The sequence below is a fragment of the Poromitra crassiceps genome (genome assembly GCF_964638095.1).
Source record: "Poromitra crassiceps genome assembly, chromosome: 22".
Classification (NCBI taxonomy): domain Eukaryota; kingdom Metazoa; phylum Chordata; class Actinopteri; order Beryciformes; family Melamphaidae; genus Poromitra; species Poromitra crassiceps.
Window position 1 is genome coordinate 2038059 of NC_139647.1, and position 19534 is coordinate 2057592.

The window sequence follows — 19534 nt, forward strand, 5'->3', positions numbered from 1 at the left end:
AACTCCGGTCCCCAGAACTATCAAATCATCCACACGCGCTATGTCCCGCCTCACGACCCTGTTCCAGTCACAGCAATGTTTATTTTCCCTCGGATACGTCATCACAGACGCTGAGACGTCACTTCATCTCGTCTTTAAGTAACAGACACCTTCCTCCGGCACCTTCTGCAGGTGGGAACCTCCTCTTTCTGTCATTCCTTATTTTTGAACCCATCATATTTCCACACATCTCAGCCATGTTGACGCACGCTCCCCCTGGTTGCAAATGGCATGAATTTAAAATAAAAGAGGAAATCAAAATAGGACTGTGACTTAACTTATTAGAGCGGGTTTTCAAGTCACTCGTGACTCAGGACCATATTGATTCTCATGTAATGATATTCATGATTATTATATGATTAATGGATTTATTTTTTATTTGTTAAGGAATATACTGGCTGTGCATGAAGTGACAGGAATTCTAGCATTAAGGATGTTGGCAGTTAATCTCTCAACTTGATCTGGTCGTGGTTGAAGGTTTTCTTCACAATCCACTTATATCAGTGACAGCCTCATTGAGATAGTCCAGTCCTTTTAGATAGCCTGCCTAAGCCAGTCTCAACCATCTGTCAGTCAGACAGACACAAGACACTCAAGCCCAGCTTCTCCTGTGTGTGTGTGTGTGTGTGTGTGTGTGTGTGTGTGTGGGGGGGGGGGGTCTCTCACAGTGGTGACAGCAGTAGTTAGCAGTGGACTGCTTGGGGTGGAATGGAATGCTGAAAGACAGCCTCTGGTTTCTCTGTTGACATAGAGGAATGGAGGGTGGGACAGAGGCTGATATCAGTGAAACACACACACACACACACACAAACACACACACACACACACACAGGGAAATCAGACACCAATTACAGAGAATTACACTCTGTTTCCACCAAGGCTACACCAAGGAGCCCTGATCTCGTGTTGATTTTTCCTTCCTCTGTCTAATATGTATATTTCCTATGTAATGTATGTATGTGTTTTCTGTCACTTTGCTTTCAACCTGCCAAGGGACTCCAGATGGAAACTAGCCTTCGAGCTATAATCTGGCATATTTACATGTACTGACTGTACTGTTCATTAATATGCACTGTCCCTTTCTCAAATAAATAAATAAAAATAAATGCTCCCTCTCCTCCCTCCTCTGTCCACCTCCAGATGTTCCTGACCGTGTACCTCAGTAACAATGACCAGCATTTTACCGAGGTGCCCGTTACCCCGGAGACGCTGTGCCGGGACGTGGTGGACCTGTGCAAGGAGCCGGGAGAGATGGACTGCCACCTGGCTGAGATGTGGCGTGGATCTGGTAAGCTTATCTTCTCCCATCATCTACACATGACATCACATTGTAAAGCACCAGCTGTTTTGCCTGTGTAATAGGGCTGCATGACACGAGACAGATATGTCTTTGTCTTCACCCCTCAGCTCCTCCCCTTTAATGACAGTGAGATCACTTTTCTGAAGTAGAAGAAGAGAGATGGGGCATGGTTCTATAGAGAGGCAAAGTGGAACGTCACTTCCTGCTTCAACAGCACTGTACCAGAGATTTTCTTCCACAATTTATTTTCCCATAGACAATTTGTAAAATGCTTATATAAAATAGTTTTACTTGATCAAACCAAACGGTTCAGCTATATTTAGAATCGGGAGAGACCATAGAACATTTCACTCGCACCAAAACAAAAACAAAAACATTGAAAAAATATTTTTTATATTTATTTTTTGTACGTTTTGGTCCCGAGTGAAATGTTATGCGGTCTCTCCTGTTTCTAAATATATCTGAACCGTTTGGTTTGAACAAGTACAACTATTTTTATAAGCATTTTACGAAATGTCTGTGGGAAAATAAATAAATAAATCTCTGGTACAGTGCTGAAGCAGGAAGTTACGTTCCACTTTGCCTCTCTATAGCCAACATGCTTGGTGATTTCCTTTTGAGGGGCTAATCTTTGGCTGTCTTGTGGCTCTGCAATGCAAATGAAGTAGAGTGTATAATCCCCCTAACAAACACAAGTGCACAGATTTCTCCCTGAACTCTCAAATGTGTGTGTGTGTGTGTGTGGGGGGGGGGGTGTTAAAAAAAAAAAAAACGATTTTCAGACGGCAGCCCGTCTTTATTGTCACACAACACACTACAACACATGCACGGAGGGCCACAACACACACATGCTGACGGTGGCCGGTGAAATTTGTCCTCTGCATTTAACCCATCCTGGCTTTGTCCTTTTTTACTGGGGCAGCCCAGGAGCAGTGGTCGCTTTCTCGTACAGCGCCCGGGGACCGACTTCGGATGTTGTCGTCACTGGTCGGATGACGATGACGATCTGATCTTCTGCATGTTTTTAGTGGGGGGGGGGTTACGGTTTCATGCCCCCCCCCCCCCCCCCTTTTTTTTACCTCCCTGAGAGTCAGGAAGTATTGTCAATCAGAGCTCAAGGGCCTCGGCTGCGTAGGCGTTTCCATGGTAACGCTGCCGTAAGAGAGCCAAGAGTGCTAATTATTGTTTGAGTGCTTCCACAAGTAGCCTGAAAAAGAGCCCGCCGGCTGCTGACTGCTGGAAAGATGGTCTTATTATATATGCGCTCTCACTCACGTCAGACGACATTCAACTGACTGTCCTTGAAAGCAACATAACCATGTTCTTCTGCGTCAAAACGAGATATAAATCTCATCAATAGCTCTTATCTTACAGTGCCTATTAATTTGTCGTGTAGTCATGCCACGGTAAAATGTTCAGGTTCCGTTGACCTCCGCCCGACTGTGATATGTGGGTCCATTTCTCTAATGAAGCGCTTGTAAGGAGCCTGCAGGGAAGAGTTGAATGATGGGCTATTTGGCTCGGTACCAGCCGGAATCGTTGACAACACATCAGCGTCGTTTCCCAGAGGTCATTCCTCAGGAAGATCAACAACTAGACGGCGCATGTCCAGCTCAAATGAATCTCCTCTGGCTCCTGTCTAGTCTGCTTGTACATGTCTTGAGCCCACACGGGTGGTATGTGTTATCATCTCCTGGTCTAACCACGGCGCTGACCCGGTATTACCCCGGTGTTCCCCCGGCATGGCACGGTGGCTCAGTGGTTAGCAGCACTGTCATTGCCTCACAGCAAGAAGGTCCCGGGTTCGAATCCAGGTCCATCCCAGGTCCTTTACTGTGTGGAGTTTGCGTGTTCTTCTCCCTGTGTTTGTGTGGGTGTCCTCTGGGTGCTCCGGTTTCCTCCCCACCATCAAAGACATGCACTGTGTATGTTAGGGGTTAATACTCCTGTCAAACACATGTATGTTAGGACTTAGAATTTATTATATATCAGACACAGACTTGTCATTCCTACCTGACATGTTTCGACGGTAACACTTCCGTCTTCATCAGAGGCCTCTGATGAAGACGGAATCCTTTACAAAATCCTTTCCAAAACATTAGAATATCATGGAAAAGTTGTTTTTTCCATAATTCCTTTCAAAAAGTGAAACTTTCATAGATGATAGATTCATTACACACAAAGTGAAATATTTCTAGCCTTTATTTGTTTCATTTTTCATAATTTTGACCTACAGCTCCAGAAAACCCCCAAAACAGTATTTCAAGAAATTAGAATAGTGTGAAGAAAAGTTATGACTGACTCCAGCCTCAGTCCACTCCCTCTGAATCTCTGCCAAATTTTTGAATCGTCTTTGCTTGACAATCCGCTGAAGCCCACAGTCATCCATGGTATTTCCATGATATTCTAATTTTTTAGAAAGAAATTCTAAGTTCTAAGTTACAATATAGACACAATGAACCCTTTTGGATTACATGTATGTTAGGGTTAATACTCCTGTCAGTGCCCCTGACCAAGTCACTGGCAAAAAGAACTGGAGTTGGTCCCCGGGCGCTGCACTGCGGCTGCCCACTGCTCCTAGTTCTAAGAAGGTTCCTAGTAGAGGATGGGTCAAATGCAGAAGATACATTTCCCCACGGGGATAAATAAAGAATAACTCAACTCAACTTAACCCTCTGCAGAGCGACCTGTAGGCGAGGGCGAGCGGATGCTGGACGTCCTGCAGCGATGGGGACAACACAGGGCGGAGGTGCGCTTCTTCCTGCGTCACGACCGCGCCCCCAGCAGGGAATCAGGTGAGTGGCCACCTGCGTGCACGTGTGTGTGTGTGTGCACACACACACACACACTGACCATCACAGACACACACACCTGAGAATGAAACCGTAGCAAGGATTTCCATGGTGGAAGGCAGGAACACTCCTCTCTTACATAAGAACCGCGGCTTGGTGCTGTCCTCGGAGAAATGACATTTGACACCCGCTTAGTAAAACGCCCGTAACCTCTAGACGTTACACACATCCTTGCTCCAGGTAAGCTGCTGTGAAAAGCATTTTACATAACAACCCATTCATGTGGTTGAGACAGAGCCAGAGTGCCTCTCCTTCTCCCTACAATACAGAGGGTTTGGAAAATGTATTCTAAGACTCCCACGTGATCCAAGCATGGATTTATATATTAGCATTTATTAGCGTTTAGCAGGCGTCAAATCCCTGAACAAGCCTTATTTAGCCCCTAATGTGGGAACCTGCCTGGCTCAGGCAGGTTGTCCCCGTCGCGTCGTCATAAGCCTGTTACTTTTCACTTTTCCTTCACAACACAGAAAACTGCAGTATTTCGGTCGTGCGCTCTATCCTCTCAGACCCGGTTGCGTAACTAAGTCCTTTACATCTCACAGCTTGAGTCTGGCACACGGATTAGACGTCTGTTTTCCCTTCCTGTTATCTTAGCCTGCTCGTGTTGTCCCACACCGTTAGCTCGCCTCACTGCTCGCTACGCGCTTGTTGTTGTTGTTGTTGTTGGCGGGGGCGTATCTTGTGATTAAAAGTTAGGCACAGTTGCGGTGCTAGCTTGTGCACTTCACATGTAATTGTCGGAGCATGCCGTGTGTGGAGCTAGCAGTGTGTTTTCATACTGTGTGTGTGTGTAGGCTTAGCATGGTCCTGTCTGCCTCACTGACACTTAGGCAGTCCCATGTGTTTAACATACATATGTCAAAGGGTCATCCAAAACCATTATATAAGCTAAAGGGCTTTGGTCGTGGGCCGGCGCTTTAACGGTGGGATGTGGTTGGCTAGCCCCCTAAGACCCCCCCCCCCCCCACCTGTCAAGCACCAGGGGCATGGATATGTACACAGACAAGCACACGTTGTCCACGCATCTCTGGGCCCCGCCCACAGAGCGTTGGGCCCCGCCCACAGAGCGTTGTTGTCTGTATGAGGTTAAATCCTGAGGTTTATTGCAAGTCACAAAGCAACACTGATCCCTCTTGTTTCCCGAAGGAGCTTAGCTCATTCAGCACTAGCCAGTCTGCATTTGCCCTAACCTCTCATTGACCTACGCCCTCCACTGGGGCAAGCCTAATGAGAGGCATACTCCTAAGTGGGTGTGCTTGTTGGTCAGAGGGAGAGAGAGATAGGCAGGCAAAGAGAAGGTTCCTCTCATTTTTCACAGCTGTCTGATAAGGCAAACAGTTTTCCCAAGTGTTTCTTAGTTTGGACTAAGAAAGTGGCGGTCAGCTTTGATGCTGTTCTGCAGCAGGTTCTGCAGCAGTGTGTGATGTCTGACTGGATCGTGTTTCGTGTTGTTGCTTATTCAGGAGGGTCAAGAGGCTCCGAGTCCAAGAGGAACGGAGTCAAGGCTCCTCCGGACCGAAGGATGGAGAATGGGGTAAGTCTTCTTTTTTGTAGGGATGCACGATATATCGGCAATCATATCGGTATCGGCAGATGTTAGTAATGTTTTAACATATCGGCATCGGTCCAATGTTGCGATGTTAATATCGGTTATCGGTATCGGCCAAAATGTTCACATTGAGAGGAACCAATGCGTTAAATCTGTGATTTATGGGCTTTTCCAAATGTTTTGGAAATAAATAAATGCATTACTTGCATGACATCTAGAAATAAGGTGGATATCATCGATATCATGTATCGCTGTGCAATATTTACACTTGCACAGCGTAAAACCTCTCCTTCATGCCAACAAAAATGTATAAGAAGGTATACAAATAACGAATATCACATTTTTGATAACGTGAAAATGGCTGTCGATAAAAATGCAATTTTTATGCTACATGTTACATGTAAATAAATATTAGCTGTTTGTTTTTAATAAGCCACCATGAAGTAACTTTAAGACCAACTTGGGATTCAAATGATATGAACACAGATGAGAGATGGATTTGAGGAGGTGTCCCGGGGCTCACCTGGTAGGCTGAGTCCTTCAGCACTTGTTGATGTGTCTGGTTATCAGTCATCTCCTCTCAGCTAGGGATGCACCCATCCACATTTTTTCACTTCCCATCCGATACCAGAATTTGGACATCTGCCGATACCAATATTTTTCTTGAATATACAGTATAGGCAAAGATTTGGCCAATTAAAGAGTTTTTGTTTTTAAATATATCTTGCAAAAAGCAGACAAAATTAAGAAAATATACAAGGCAAAGAAGGATACTATTATACATGGGCAAATTACGGCCAGCAATTACAATTGCCATTACAATTGCATTTCCCCCCCCCCCCCCCCCCCCCCCCCCCCCGATCCGATCCGTGAAGTAGTGCCAATATCGGCCACCGATATTGGATCGGATCAGCCCCATCCCTACTCTCAACACTTGTTGATGTGCCTGGTTAACTCGTTATTATCGCGTTAGCTTTGACAGCCCTAGTACTATAGTACTATAGTACTATAGTACTATAATACTATAATACTATAATACTATAATACTATAATACAATGCTGTGTTAGACAGTGTCCCTCAACTCCTATAATACATTGATGCATGTGTGTTGTGTGTGCATGTATTTATGCTGGCTGTCTCTGTCCCTCTCTGTGTGTTCGTCCCTGTGCAGGTGGCGACTCCCCGGATGGACATGACCCTGGCCGAGCTGCAAGAGATGGCAGCCAGACAGCAGCAGCAGATAGACGCTCAACAACAACTACTGGCTTCCAAGGTACAGAGAGGCGGATGGAAGAGGAGACGGGTCGGGGGGGACTGGCAGAGAAGATGGGTGGATGTGAGAGAGGAAGAGGTTAAAAGAGATGGAGATGAAAGTAGGAGGCAGCAGAGCAGAGCACAGATGAAAGGATGCATGATGATGGGGAGAGACTGGGGACACGGTACACACAACAAAGCTATTGAGGAAGAACCAGTGCACTTGTGGAAATTACACTGGAGTGCATGTGGAGGGTGGTGAGGTTGACAGAGTTTCTGAGCAGGTCCTCACTGGGAGAACTGTGCCTTACTCTGACCATCCATTGTTCCTCTTGCTAAACGCACACTTTATTTCTTGCTAGACTCAGGATTTATTGGCAATGGCAAGAAAGACATTTGACATAAAGCAGGAGTGATACAATTCATTCTTTGGCTGGTCCTTTTTTCCTCCTATGTTCCGCCCCCCCCTCCAAAATTCTCACGGCAGCACCTCATGTTGTATACATGTTCTGTCCGTTCTACTGATCCAGACGTATTTAGATTATTTTTAAATTCTGTTTCACTTTTGTCTATCCAGCTTATTTTTGAATGCCCCACTGTAAAATAATTATGGGTGCAGGGTCCGGTTTAGGATGTGATTGATAGTTGCAGCTGGTGCATTTCCTCGTTAAAACTCAGACGCTGGGGGAAAAAAGGTTGCTTGTCACAATGAATAACACTCGTTTGACGACTTATTTGAGGGAATGTAATAATTACCCTAACCCTAATAATTTTATCTATCACATCCGCTATTTCCGTTGCTCTTTGAACAACTGGGGATATTTATCAACGAGATCTTTGCCAAGCTGGACGTGATTTGCTCCGTTCGCCTGCAGCTGTCGTTTACAGACGGGCTACAGTATGTTGTGTCTGTAACGGGGGGGGGGGCTGGGAGGATGACACCGGAAGGAGCACCCATATTTCACGTAAGGGATCATGGCAGCTAGAAATAAGGTGGATAAACCTAGAAAACATTTCTTCCTAGAGAGCAATCTCTCTCTCTTCCTGACTCTCCACCTCCTTGAGTATAGCCGTGCACCTGCTTTGTGTCCTTCAGCAACTCCAGCTGAGTAGCGTGCCGATCCAGACATTGTTCATGTGTTTGCCTGAGGACAACCCAGCAAGTGGAGGAATGTCATCTCAAGCAGTCAGGGACACTTTGCACACCAGACAAGTCAACAAACAGGCATGAATGTTAGCAGCAACACACATCACCTGCAACACTGTTGCATAAAGGCTGCATTGTACTTGTCTGGGAACCTGTTCCGGAGGCTTTGTCTCCTCTGTGTTACTGTGATACTTTTGGCTGATTGAATGACATAATTTATATAATATTTATATAATATATATACATTTATATAATATATATATAAACATATATAGACAAGTTCACTAAAAATACATACTGTACATTTACAGCAGCAGCCTGCGGGAGGAGCTGCAGGGGACAGATGGGTTACACATTTCCTCGTCTCACACGTGCGAAGAAACGGTCGTTTACTTGTATTGTCGGCCACTGAATGACTTCACGTCAGAGCTGGTGCTTCAGTGCCTTGCTTAAGGGCACAGTCTTATGTCAGGCCTCTCTCTTCAGATGACATGCAGCTTCTCCTTCATCTTCCTTTGTCCATCTCCTCTCTCAGAACATCACTTTGACATTCCCTTCACCCTCTGTCTCCAGGAGTAGCTTATTTTACTTCTTGTCTAGTTAGAAACAGAGGTTACCGCACTGCCTTCCTTTATGGGAATAAAAGCACGGGACGATCATGATATCATGTGCGCTAACCTCTTTTCCGAAGTTAAATCTATAATACCAGCACCAGGATGTGCATTCAATGTTGACTTCTGTCTCCCACTGCGTTTACATGCAGACAATAAACAGTTTATTAGCGGATTTCTGGAGTTACCTGATTATTCAAATGGTCATGTAAACAGCATAAACTGATAAGCTTTATCCGTTTATGGCCGTTATCGGGTTATGAATAAACGGATAAACATACCTAGGTTTTTGGCCAATAACCTGTCTTTTGAGTGCATGTATACAGCGTATCAGGTTTCTTGTGGGTTTATACATCTGCGCATGTACAAGTTGCATGTAAAAAGTTGAATTACCGCTGCCTTCTGGAGAGAAATCCGACTAATTGACTGAATCATGTAAACCCGGGTTTTTCCTATTGTCGGATTATTAAAGTGCATGTAAACGCAGAAATCTGATTATTGCCATAAACTGATTACTCACAGTTATCAGTTTATTGGTGTGCATGTAAACGCACTCATTAGGAGCACCATATGCCTATATGAAGAACAAGAATCCCCCTCAGTTGCTAATAAATGGATAATTAATAACTGTACCCGAGTAGGGATGTGTCAGTGTAATTACATTGCTGACCTCTGTTCTCCGGCGCCCCCCTCTGGTCTGCCCAGGAGCAGCGGCTTCGCTACCTGAAGCAGCAGGAGCAGCGGCAGCAGCAGCAGGCTTCTGAGCAGGAGAAGCTGCAGCGCCTCCGGGAGAACGTGGAGAACCAGGAGAGTCGACTGAAGAAGGTCCGGGCCCTCAAGGGCCAGGTGGAGCAGAAGCGCACGAGCAACGGCAAACTGGGTGAGCTCACAACCACGGCTTCTGGATCACAGAACGCATGGCTGCTGTGAGGATTGGATGACTGGAGAGGTGGAAGTACTAAGAGTTGTTGAATGATCGGATGCATGGTGGTTTTTCTATTTTTTCTCAAGATATAGCGGAACTGTGTCCTGATACGGACACTATGGCCCTCAGTCGGACACGTCCAGTCTGACGCATTTTGCTGTCTTTTTGTGGGGCTTTTCACTTCAGCGAACGCCAGCTCGGGTTGTGCAATTACTTTACACATATCTATGTCAAATTTCATATGAATACATGGCCATTTAAATGTCCAAATAGTTTATGAAAGTGACTTTGAGAGAAAGCCATGGGATGCCCTTAGGCGACACTCGACAATCAATTGTTAATGCCTTAACTGCGTTGTTTACGTTAGCATGGAGCCAGGCTGTCCGACTTAGGGCCAGCCTAGCGCGATGCTAAATGACCGGCAAAAGCGTCCTTTTTCAGACTCTGTTAAGGACAAATCTAAAGCCAATGATTCAAACGATACAACTCTAGAAAGGTAAATAGTTATACTTGACTTTTACCCTATTAAACTGGTTGTAAACATGACATGGTCATAACAGTAGCTAACGGTAGCTGTCCGACTTAGCATAACAGCAGAAAAAGCGTGCGACTCAGGATACAGTGTTGAGGTGATTTTAGGTGAATGCTATTAGGTGAATGCTATTCAATAAGGCCCCAATTTCACTTGTTCCTCCCTGTCCTCTCCGTGCGTCTCCAGTGGAGGAGATAGAGCAGATGAACAACCTATTCCAGCAGAAGCAGAGAGAGCTGGTGTTGGCCGTGTCCAAGGTGGAGGACCTCAGTCGACAGCTGGAGATCCTCAAGAACGGCAAGATGGACACCTTCCACGACAACCAGAGCTCTGTGGCCGAGCTGGACCGCCTTTACAAGGAGCTGCAGGTGTGTGTGTGTGTCTCAGGGTAAACATTAATGTGTATGGCCATGGTGTGTCACACTCTTACAATACTACTACAACAACAATAGGATGTATAGAATGAAGTTCAACAGCCACATTGACCTCCAAAGCTAAGCACAGGGTCCCTACGGGTCATTGACATTGAGGATGGGCGGGAGTACTCGAGTACTCGAGTACTCAGGTACTCGAGTACTGCTTCACATTGGCGTAACGCATCAACGCTAGGCCCCAATGCAAGATGCTCTAAGTGGGCCCTGCCCATCACAATGCAAAACAGATCGCCGTCATGCTACACTTGACCAAATAAGCAGCATAACGGATGAAAACATATTCTGTGACTGACAACGCACTTTCTGTGCATTTTATACCCTCTTATCCACCTTATTTCTGAATGCCCCACTGTAAAAAATAATTGTGGGTACAAGGTCCGGTTTAACGTGACTCATTGTTGCAGCTTGCCATTTCCTTTGTTATACTCGGCTGCAGACCCGAATTATAAACCGGAAACTGGATAGAATAGTTTTCCCACTAAGTCAGACAGGATAGGGTTAGTAAAAGTCACTGTACTCGGGACACGACTGAGCACAGCTGGGATCACTGTTTGGAGAAGTCCAGACATGGCCTCCTTCTTCAAATGATGCTGTTAGTGTTATATCATTATTTCTGAGTTAAAGTACTCTTAATTTACTTCTTCCAACCTGGAAATTCCACGACAGCACCTTGACACTATATGTAAAATATAAAAAGTAATAAAATACTATGTACTATGTAAAACTGTTTTATGTTATTGTATTTTTATTTATGTGGTGAATGAATGATGTATGTGACACCATGGAGCAGATGCTTTGGCTCATTGAGTACTATACAGTATACTTATACTGTGAAAGCTTAGTGGCTGTGTATATATATACTGTAGTTAGTTAGATCTGGAGAGTTGTATGATGCTATATAATGAGATGAAGAGGCGGGACCGTGCGTGTGGGCCCTTAACTGTTGCGGGTGGAAATCCTTAATTACCTATGCCAGTAAAACATATTTCTTGGATTTAATTGATTCACTTTCATTCTTTGGGAAAAGAATGTGGTTTCGACATTGCGAGAGATGCTGAGCTGCTTGTGGTCTTCTTACACCTTGTCCTCTCTCCAGCTGAGGAACAAGCTGAACCAGGAGCAGAACACCAAGCTGCAGCAGCAGAGAGACAGTCTGAACAAGAGGAACCTGGAGGTGGCGGCCATGGACAAACGAGTCAGCGAGCTGCGAGACCGCCTGTGGAAGAAGAAAGCCGCCCTGCAGCAGAAGGAGAACCTGCCTGTGAGTCTTTTTGACACACACACACACACACACACGTCACCACACACAAAACACATACATACACACACACACGTCACCACACACAAAACACATACACTTAATGTTGATGCAGGACACATGTCCTGTCATGTCATTTGTGACATTTGTCAAAGGTGTGACGCACTTGTTGATGTGAGCCACGTAGAGCTGCAACAATTAATCGATTAGTTGTCAACTACTAAATGAATCGAAAACTATTTTGATCATCGTTTTGAGTAATAATAAAAAATAAAATAAAGTCAAAATCATCTGATTCCATCTTAAATGTGAATATTTTCTGGCTTCTTTACACCTTTATGACAGTAAACTGAATATATTTGGGTTGTGGACAAAACGAGACATTTTGAGGATGTCACCTTGGCCTTTGGGTCACACTGATTGACATTCTTCACCATTTTCTGACATTTTATAGCGCAAACAACGCGTCGATTCAGTTTAATCGGCAATTAAACTAATCGTTAGTTGCAGCACTAGAGCCACTCAATTTGTCACCACACTAATATATATCTACTTATAAATAAATGATGGACATGGTTTCACCCATGGCTCCCCCTAGTGGTCAGAGAGAACTAAGGCTGTTTGTGTGTATCTCTCTTTACCCCCCTGGAAGCCTCAGATTCCCTGGCCCTCAGAGCCGGCCCATGCCAACGTAAGGCCCCTCCACCTTGCTCTCCTCTCTGTTATGGGAAACCTGAATGAAGGAGTCGTCTCTGATCGCTCATATCTGTCCTTGTCTTCCTTTGACCTTTGACCTGAAATGGCTGCTGGAGGTCGATCGGTGTTTTTGGCCATGTGGCACAGAGTCGCATCTGAGTTTAGGATCTCCCTCCACTCAGCTGTGTCTTCAGTCCCATTTGGCGGAAACAGCTCCTGGCAGAGGGGAGTACTGAGTGTAGGCAGACAGGCAGGAATGTCGGGGGAGATGCCATCTTTTCTGCCTGCACTCTGGCAGAAGCGGGAAAACAACCAACTTTCCTCCAAGTTTTCTTTGTAAAACAATCAGAGCTGGATAGGCATTCTGGAATATATATATTTTTGATTTGCGACAGAATACAATTCACAAATCCTAGAAATTAGTTGACTTTACCCAAGATATTCAATACTGTGTGCTTGTAGTCCCACCGAGTGTTGAATGTTTTGCCTCTGAGGTCAGTGCCCGGTGTCTCATCCCTCCTTGAGATGTTCTCAACAGCACAGTTGCCATGGGACCGTTAAATAACAGTCAACAAACTGCCCTTTGAACTAGTTTGTGTGGAGGGGTGACATTAACATATCCAATGGCCTGTTAGTTTGAATGAGGATTTGATGCATAGGGAGAATAAAAGAACGAGTGGCCGAAAGAGAAACAAAGTCAGAATGAATCTCTCTTCTTCATCTTCTTAAATAACATGAATTAATTAATTAATTAATTAATTCCACATGTTTCACTAATTTTGCTTTCCCAATCAGGTTTGACTGCCTTTCAAACATAATTAAGGTGATTCGGTGACCTTTCCACGTTGACTTTCTTTCTCTTAATCAAATTAACATTCAACCAATTAACAATTATCAAGATTACATGCTGATCTTTAACTTCTTAATATAGAGCACAAAGCTGTCTGTGTTCAGTGTCATGATCAGAAAATACTTGTTCTGTATTGTAGATAAGGAACTATAGCCTGTTTAGTATGGTGCATGCAGTGTTTACTAGTAAGCAAATAAGCGCACTATAACTTTGTACATAAATAGTGCCGTAATGGAAAGTTTAAATCTTCTTTTGAAGCCGTACTTGGATCCTTCTAGATAAATGAATAATTCGCAGTTTGATGTCTCATTGCCATATACTGAAGTAGGAGCTGAGGAGAGAAAGGTAGGGGTGCGTGTGAGTGTGTGTGTGTGTGTGATGTTGGGCAAGTTACTTTCAAAATGTAATATACTACATATTACTAGTTACTTTCATTTGAAAGTAATAAGTTACTTTACAATATTACTGTCTGTGTAGAGTAACTCGTTACTTATTACACTACTTTTGCATTACTTTCACCAAAATAACTGAAGCAGTAGCAGAATGACATCGCCGCCCCGGAACCATCCCGAAAAATAATTTATACCGTCAGTGTAAACTGTCCAAAATTTTAAATGTTATCCTTTTCCTTTGTTATTCTCATCTATAGTGGTTATTTACATACAAACACACAATTTGATTAGGAAATTATCCTTTATTTAAATGATGTGTTTTGATTTTTTTTAAATAACTAAATATGTAACTTGTTATTTGACAAAGTAACTGGTATAATATTACTGAAATCCTATTGTAATAAGTTCTATTACCGAGTTACTGCTAAAAGTAATATATTACTTTTGTAATGAGTTCCCCCCAACACTGTGTGTGTGTGTGTGTGTGTGTGTGTGTGTGTGTGTGTGTGTGTGTGTGTGTGTGTGTGTGTGTGTGTGTGTGTGTGTGTGTGTGTGTGTGTGTGTGTGTGTGTGTGTGTGTGTGTGTGTGTGTTGGAGGTGAAGTGCAGAGAGGGCCCCAGTAAGGAGGTGATTTGCCCACCCTCTGCCTGGAATCATAATGAGTGGCCCTTTCTCACAGCAGCACAACAGCAGCACAAAAGACACAGTGCGTCCAGCAGGCTGCTCTCACCACCACCCGGCCAGCACATGTCCTAACCAGACATCTCACACTGCCTATAAGTCACGTTAATTCAGCAAGCAAGAGGAGAATAGGATCATGTTGGATTGATAAAAAGGGGGATTGTTTGGTATTTTGAACTGCTGTTGCATGTTTGTGCTTCTGTCTTCTCAAGAATGGCTATCCTGGTAAAGAGAGGGCTTCAAAAGACACTCATCTCCAGGTAACTCACCTAGCATTGTCTCTTGTCTTTCTCTAGTCTGATCTCTACAACAGTGGTTCTCAAATGGGCGTCCGGGGACCCCCAGGGGTCCGTGGCACTTTGCCAGGGGGTCTGCGAAAAGTTTTCGGCGAAATAAAAATTAGAAACTTATTTTTTGGTTGCAAAAGCTTCATAGTTCAACAAAAATATGTTATGCTTTCAATCTAAAATGGATGGATTACATCATGGATTACATTCTAATCTAACAAACATATCAATGTAAAAGTCAAGCACGTTACTGTGGAAACAATTAAGCTTAGCCCCAAATCACAAATCAGAATGAGCGGGTCCCCGGTATATTTTCTATCTTGTAAGGGATCCTTGGCTGAAAAACATTTGAGAACCTCTGCTCTACAGCATGCCTCATGCCTCGGCACAACAGTGGGATCTATTCATTTCTCCCCATACTCTTTGACAGGCAATGGGAGTTAAGTTCATCATCTTTTAATTTAGAGGGAAACGGACCAGGCTTGTCTTAATCTCCTCGGCTGTGATTGATGGGTTTTCGTCCAGTGGGCGAGATTAATTTTGAAATATTGTTGGGGAATACTTTGCCTGAGCTTGAAGTGAAAGTTGATGTGTATATATATATGTGCGGTTAGGGTTATTGCATTAAGTCATTGTGATAAAGGTACTGTCATCTAACTTAACCCATTGATACCTGATGCAGCATTTGCGTGTATATCCCTCATTTGTGTGTGTATCCCTTTAAGACCGCGAACCGCGTCACACGGTTCGCGGTCTTAAGGGGATACACACACAAATGCTGCATCAGGTATCAATGGGTTAAAGTACTCTGTATTTAAGTCATTGTATATATGATACAGGTACTATCATCTAAAGATGTCATACTGGCTGTGTGGGTTGTAGGTGCTCCGCCCAGGTGCCCAGAACCCCTGTGAGCTCTTCATAAATAAAATCACTGCAGAGCACAGTGTCGAATAGCTTTGAGAAGCATCTTGCTTTGATCAGATGGTTTCGATGCACCACCGTGGTGTATAAAAATGAACGAGCACAACTGTTCAATAAATCTTTAATCAATCATTTATCATGATCAATTTTCCTTTTTCAAGCAATATTGAATATTTTACAACAGCCAGTCAGATCTAGAGAGAGCGCAACTTTTTTTTTTTGTAATCACTTCTAAAATATCAGATGGGCTTTTGGCTCGCGGTTTGTCACGTTTATATCTGCCCGAATAGTCAATTCTCTCTCTGCCATGCCGATGGCGTCCATTCTACTCCGGTTGCCACGAGATATTTCCATGACTCTCACAGATCCCTGCCTCGCTGACACGCCCCTCTCCTCCTCCTCCTCCTCCTCCTCTTCCTGAGCAGCTGCCCTCTGATGGTCCGGCCGGGCAGCAGTCGGGTCCGTCTCGCGTGGCGGCGGTCGGCCCGTACATCCAGTCGTCCACCATGCCCCGGGGCCCAGTGAGACACGAGCTGCTCGTCAAACCAGCCTACCCCGACGGCACCGCCACGCTGCCGGCCCACGACCCGCACAGCAAGGCCAGCACGGGTGAGACAGACACACACACACGACCCGCACAGCAAGGCCAGCACGGGTGAGACAGACAGACACACACGCAGCCTCTCACTCGGGTCCTGGAATGTTTGGGAATTTTGGAAAAAAAATCAAGGCCTTGAACGTTTTTGAAAATGACCATAAAGAGACATGGGTCATTGAAGGTGCTTGCATTTATATATTTTGTGCAAGAATAGAAACAAACTCTTACAAAAAATTTAAGTTCTTTTGATATTTATTTTACATACTGTTAGTAAATAGGCTACGTTCCTGTGTCTGCATGTGTGTGTCCCCCCCCGGCGTCTGTACGTCCTTGTTTCACCCAAACTCTTTTGAGTTGTTGTCTGTGAGCTTCTGTAAAGCCTGCTAGTTCTCATTATACAAATAACCCAGTGTTGTAACAGTCATTAACCTTGAATCTGATCCGTGTCTCAAACTATGCTGTGATGTTGGCTCCTTGAATTTGAAGGAATTGGGCCTGGAAACTTTAGAAGGTCCTTGTTGAAAAGTCCTTGGATTTGATGTTTTAAGAGTTGAAATGTGACAGGACTGTCCTGCCCCCTCCTCCCCAGCAGGAGCAGACGGGTCTGGGACACCTCCTGGTTATGATGTCACCCTGAGCTCAGAAGGTAGCTAGTTATTCCACATCCTGGATGGTGTGTTGAACTGCTGAACTATCAACCTGATCATCAGCAACCTCTATTCACTCACCTGAGTTTTCTTGAAGCACTTTTGATGTGTTTTGCAGTGGTTGACTAGGTATGTGTCCAAATGATCGATTAGTCAACTTAATTGCCTGAGAACCAGATAATCGACGATCTATTGTGCTTGTTGATTAGTTTTTTCCTGGCTTAATTTTTCAAACATTTAGTTAATAAATGTTTTTGTTTGGAAGGAAATTAAAAGGTATCCATGTGTTTTACAACTGTACATACTAATGAATTAGACTGGTCATAAAGTCATTGATTCATCGGTTATCCTGAACAGCAATTATAGATTAATCGACTACCAGAATCTGGAGTTGTGCACATCCCTAGATTGAGGCAGCTATGGTATTAACTGCAACTATTGCCATGGTGTGTGTTTGTGCTCTTCTTTTCATCCCCTCATGCTCCACTAGAGAGAGTTGTCCATATGTGGACAAATTAGCAAATATCTCGTATCAATATCCCTGTAATGGCCAGGTCTTACCACCAGATGGGGATGGAGTGCAGGCCACCATGAACAAAGGTCCCATTACTTTCCCATCACTGTCTAAACTAGACCTGATTCTAAAGAAGTCTTTGTTTGAGTGTTGACTTGCATTCAGAGAGTGAATGGGCAACAATAGACTGCCGGTAGCTGTGAACAATAATAGACTACCGGTAGTTGTGAACAACAGAGTAGCATGAAACTTAAGTCAGTCCTGACTGAAAGACAAGTTAATACTGACATTTGTGCTGTTCACAGTGTAACTTTTCTAAAAGTCAGTCAACATGAGCTCCTGTTGCGAAATCTGGTGAGTTTGTTGCTGAGACAAAGACAGGTCTTGATCAAATAAAAAATTCTCCTCATCTGTCTGTCTGAAAAATACCATTTTGGTGTCAGAATGTTCAGAAGATGTGCGCCTTGTGGAAAATGGGCCCAACATTTACTTTGATGACTATGGGGGCGAAATAATCTGTCATAATCTGAGATCACGTTCACTCCAATAGACTCAGGACCTGCCACAAGTCTCCTAAGTGGGGCGTGGCCGGTCTCCTGAGTAGGCGTGGCTATTCATAGCTTTCAAGGGGCGTTACGTGCTGCCGGGAACGCCCACCTGACGGTCAAAAAACAAACTTGTTCATTCGCTGCCAGCCGCGTCGACTAGTTTCTCACGCTGTGTTTGTTCAGCCGTTTGTACACACGTCTTTGCGGCCAACATTTCCTCAAAGGTAAGCTCAAGTAACGTTACAATAATGATTAAAATACCCCGTTAACGTTACTTGAGCTTACCTTTGATGAAATGTTGGCCGCAAAGACGTGTGTACTTTGATGGTAGCCATTTGCCCTCCCCAGCGACTGAACCACGTCTAATCGCACAAATCCACAACCTCCTCCTTTCTGAGTTTTCTTTCTCCGACGGCATTCTGTAAAAGCACAAGCCAGGCGTGTCTCCTCGTCGGTTAGTGCAACCGATAGCACAACAGGTATCCGGCATTTTGGCTGAACAAACAGCGTGAGAAACTAGTGACTCGGCTGCTAGCGGAATGAACAAGTTTTTTTTTTGACCGCCAGGTGGGCGTTCCCGGCAGCACGTAACGCCCCTTGAAAGCTATGAATAGTAGTGAGACCGATACAGGAAGTGACTCGAAAGATGGTGTGTCTCGCCCTGATATCCCCACCGTCTCTGGTGAAACCGATGACGGAGCAGAGCGGAGACATATCCACTTTAGAGATGTTGCTGCTGTTCATGCCTCCCTCTATGCAATAAGTCCAACTCTCTGAAGAACAGAGCTTGATATCATTAAAAATGAATGATCTGACACAAAAATTAGCCATTACAAAACAACAGCATAGGGGACCCCTCCCCCCCCAGCCTCCCTCCACCCTCTCCCGCTCTCTCTTCCTCTCCTCCTCCTCCTCTGCCTATCTCTTCCTTTTCCGTGACTCCACAAAGGTTAGAAGTGGAGAAAGGCAGGAACCACAAGTAACAGGTTTCTCCCAGTCTGCCATGATGTTGCATGCTATTACTTCCGCATGATGCTCCCATATGCAGTATGGAGAGAAGAAGAGGAGAGGTTGTGGGCTGCAGAGGAACCTGCTCCTGGCTGGCTTACACCACGCGTCGCCACTTCCTCTCCTCTCCAGCGGGGGCTGTTGTGCAGAGCACCAGGCAGGCTCTTCTTGGGACTGTGCTGGTCTGTGTGGCCCCTCAGGGTCCGGGCCTGGGGCCGGCCAGCGGCAGCAAGTCTAGAGCAATCAAAGGCAGATCTGGATATTTAAGGCTACTTTGGTCTTCTTGTCTTCTCGTGTGCATCTTCCTCAGAAGCCATGTTCTTGCTCAAGCCTCTGAAAGAGCTGCGCGCTAAGAGAAAAGGTACACACTTCTGTTTGTGCGTGTGTTTCATCCTCCGTGCACGCTCTCTACGTCGGCCATGTTTTTGTGTTTTCCTTGTGTGTTTTGAGGCGTTTCTATTCTTCCTGTGAGTGGTTGATGAAA

At 44.7% G+C, this 19534-nt stretch overlaps 1 protein-coding gene across 2 annotated transcripts in view; it reads left to right on the forward strand.

Moving 5' to 3' along the window:
- Nucleotides 1-19534, forward strand: part of LOC310796552 (apoptosis-stimulating of p53 protein 2-like) — a 44299-nt gene that overhangs the window by 16302 nt on the left and 8463 nt on the right. Inside the window, exons 2-11 of one of the 2 annotated variants that reach the window (XM_083658757.1) lie at nt 1180-1327; nt 4021-4134; nt 5658-5728; nt 6916-7017; nt 9462-9636; nt 10400-10581; nt 11744-11908; nt 12558-12596; nt 14737-14784; nt 16161-16344. In XM_083658757.1, the coding sequence (XP_083514883.1) occupies nt 1180-1327; nt 4021-4134; nt 5658-5728; nt 6916-7017; nt 9462-9636; nt 10400-10581; nt 11744-11908; nt 12558-12596; nt 14737-14784; nt 16161-16344 (1228 nt within the window). The remainder of the gene's footprint in view (nt 1-1179; nt 1328-4020; nt 4135-5657; nt 5729-6915; nt 7018-9461; nt 9637-10399; nt 10582-11743; nt 11909-12557; nt 12597-14736; nt 14785-16160; nt 16345-19534) is intronic. The other variant, XM_083658758.1, reaches the window with a different exon arrangement.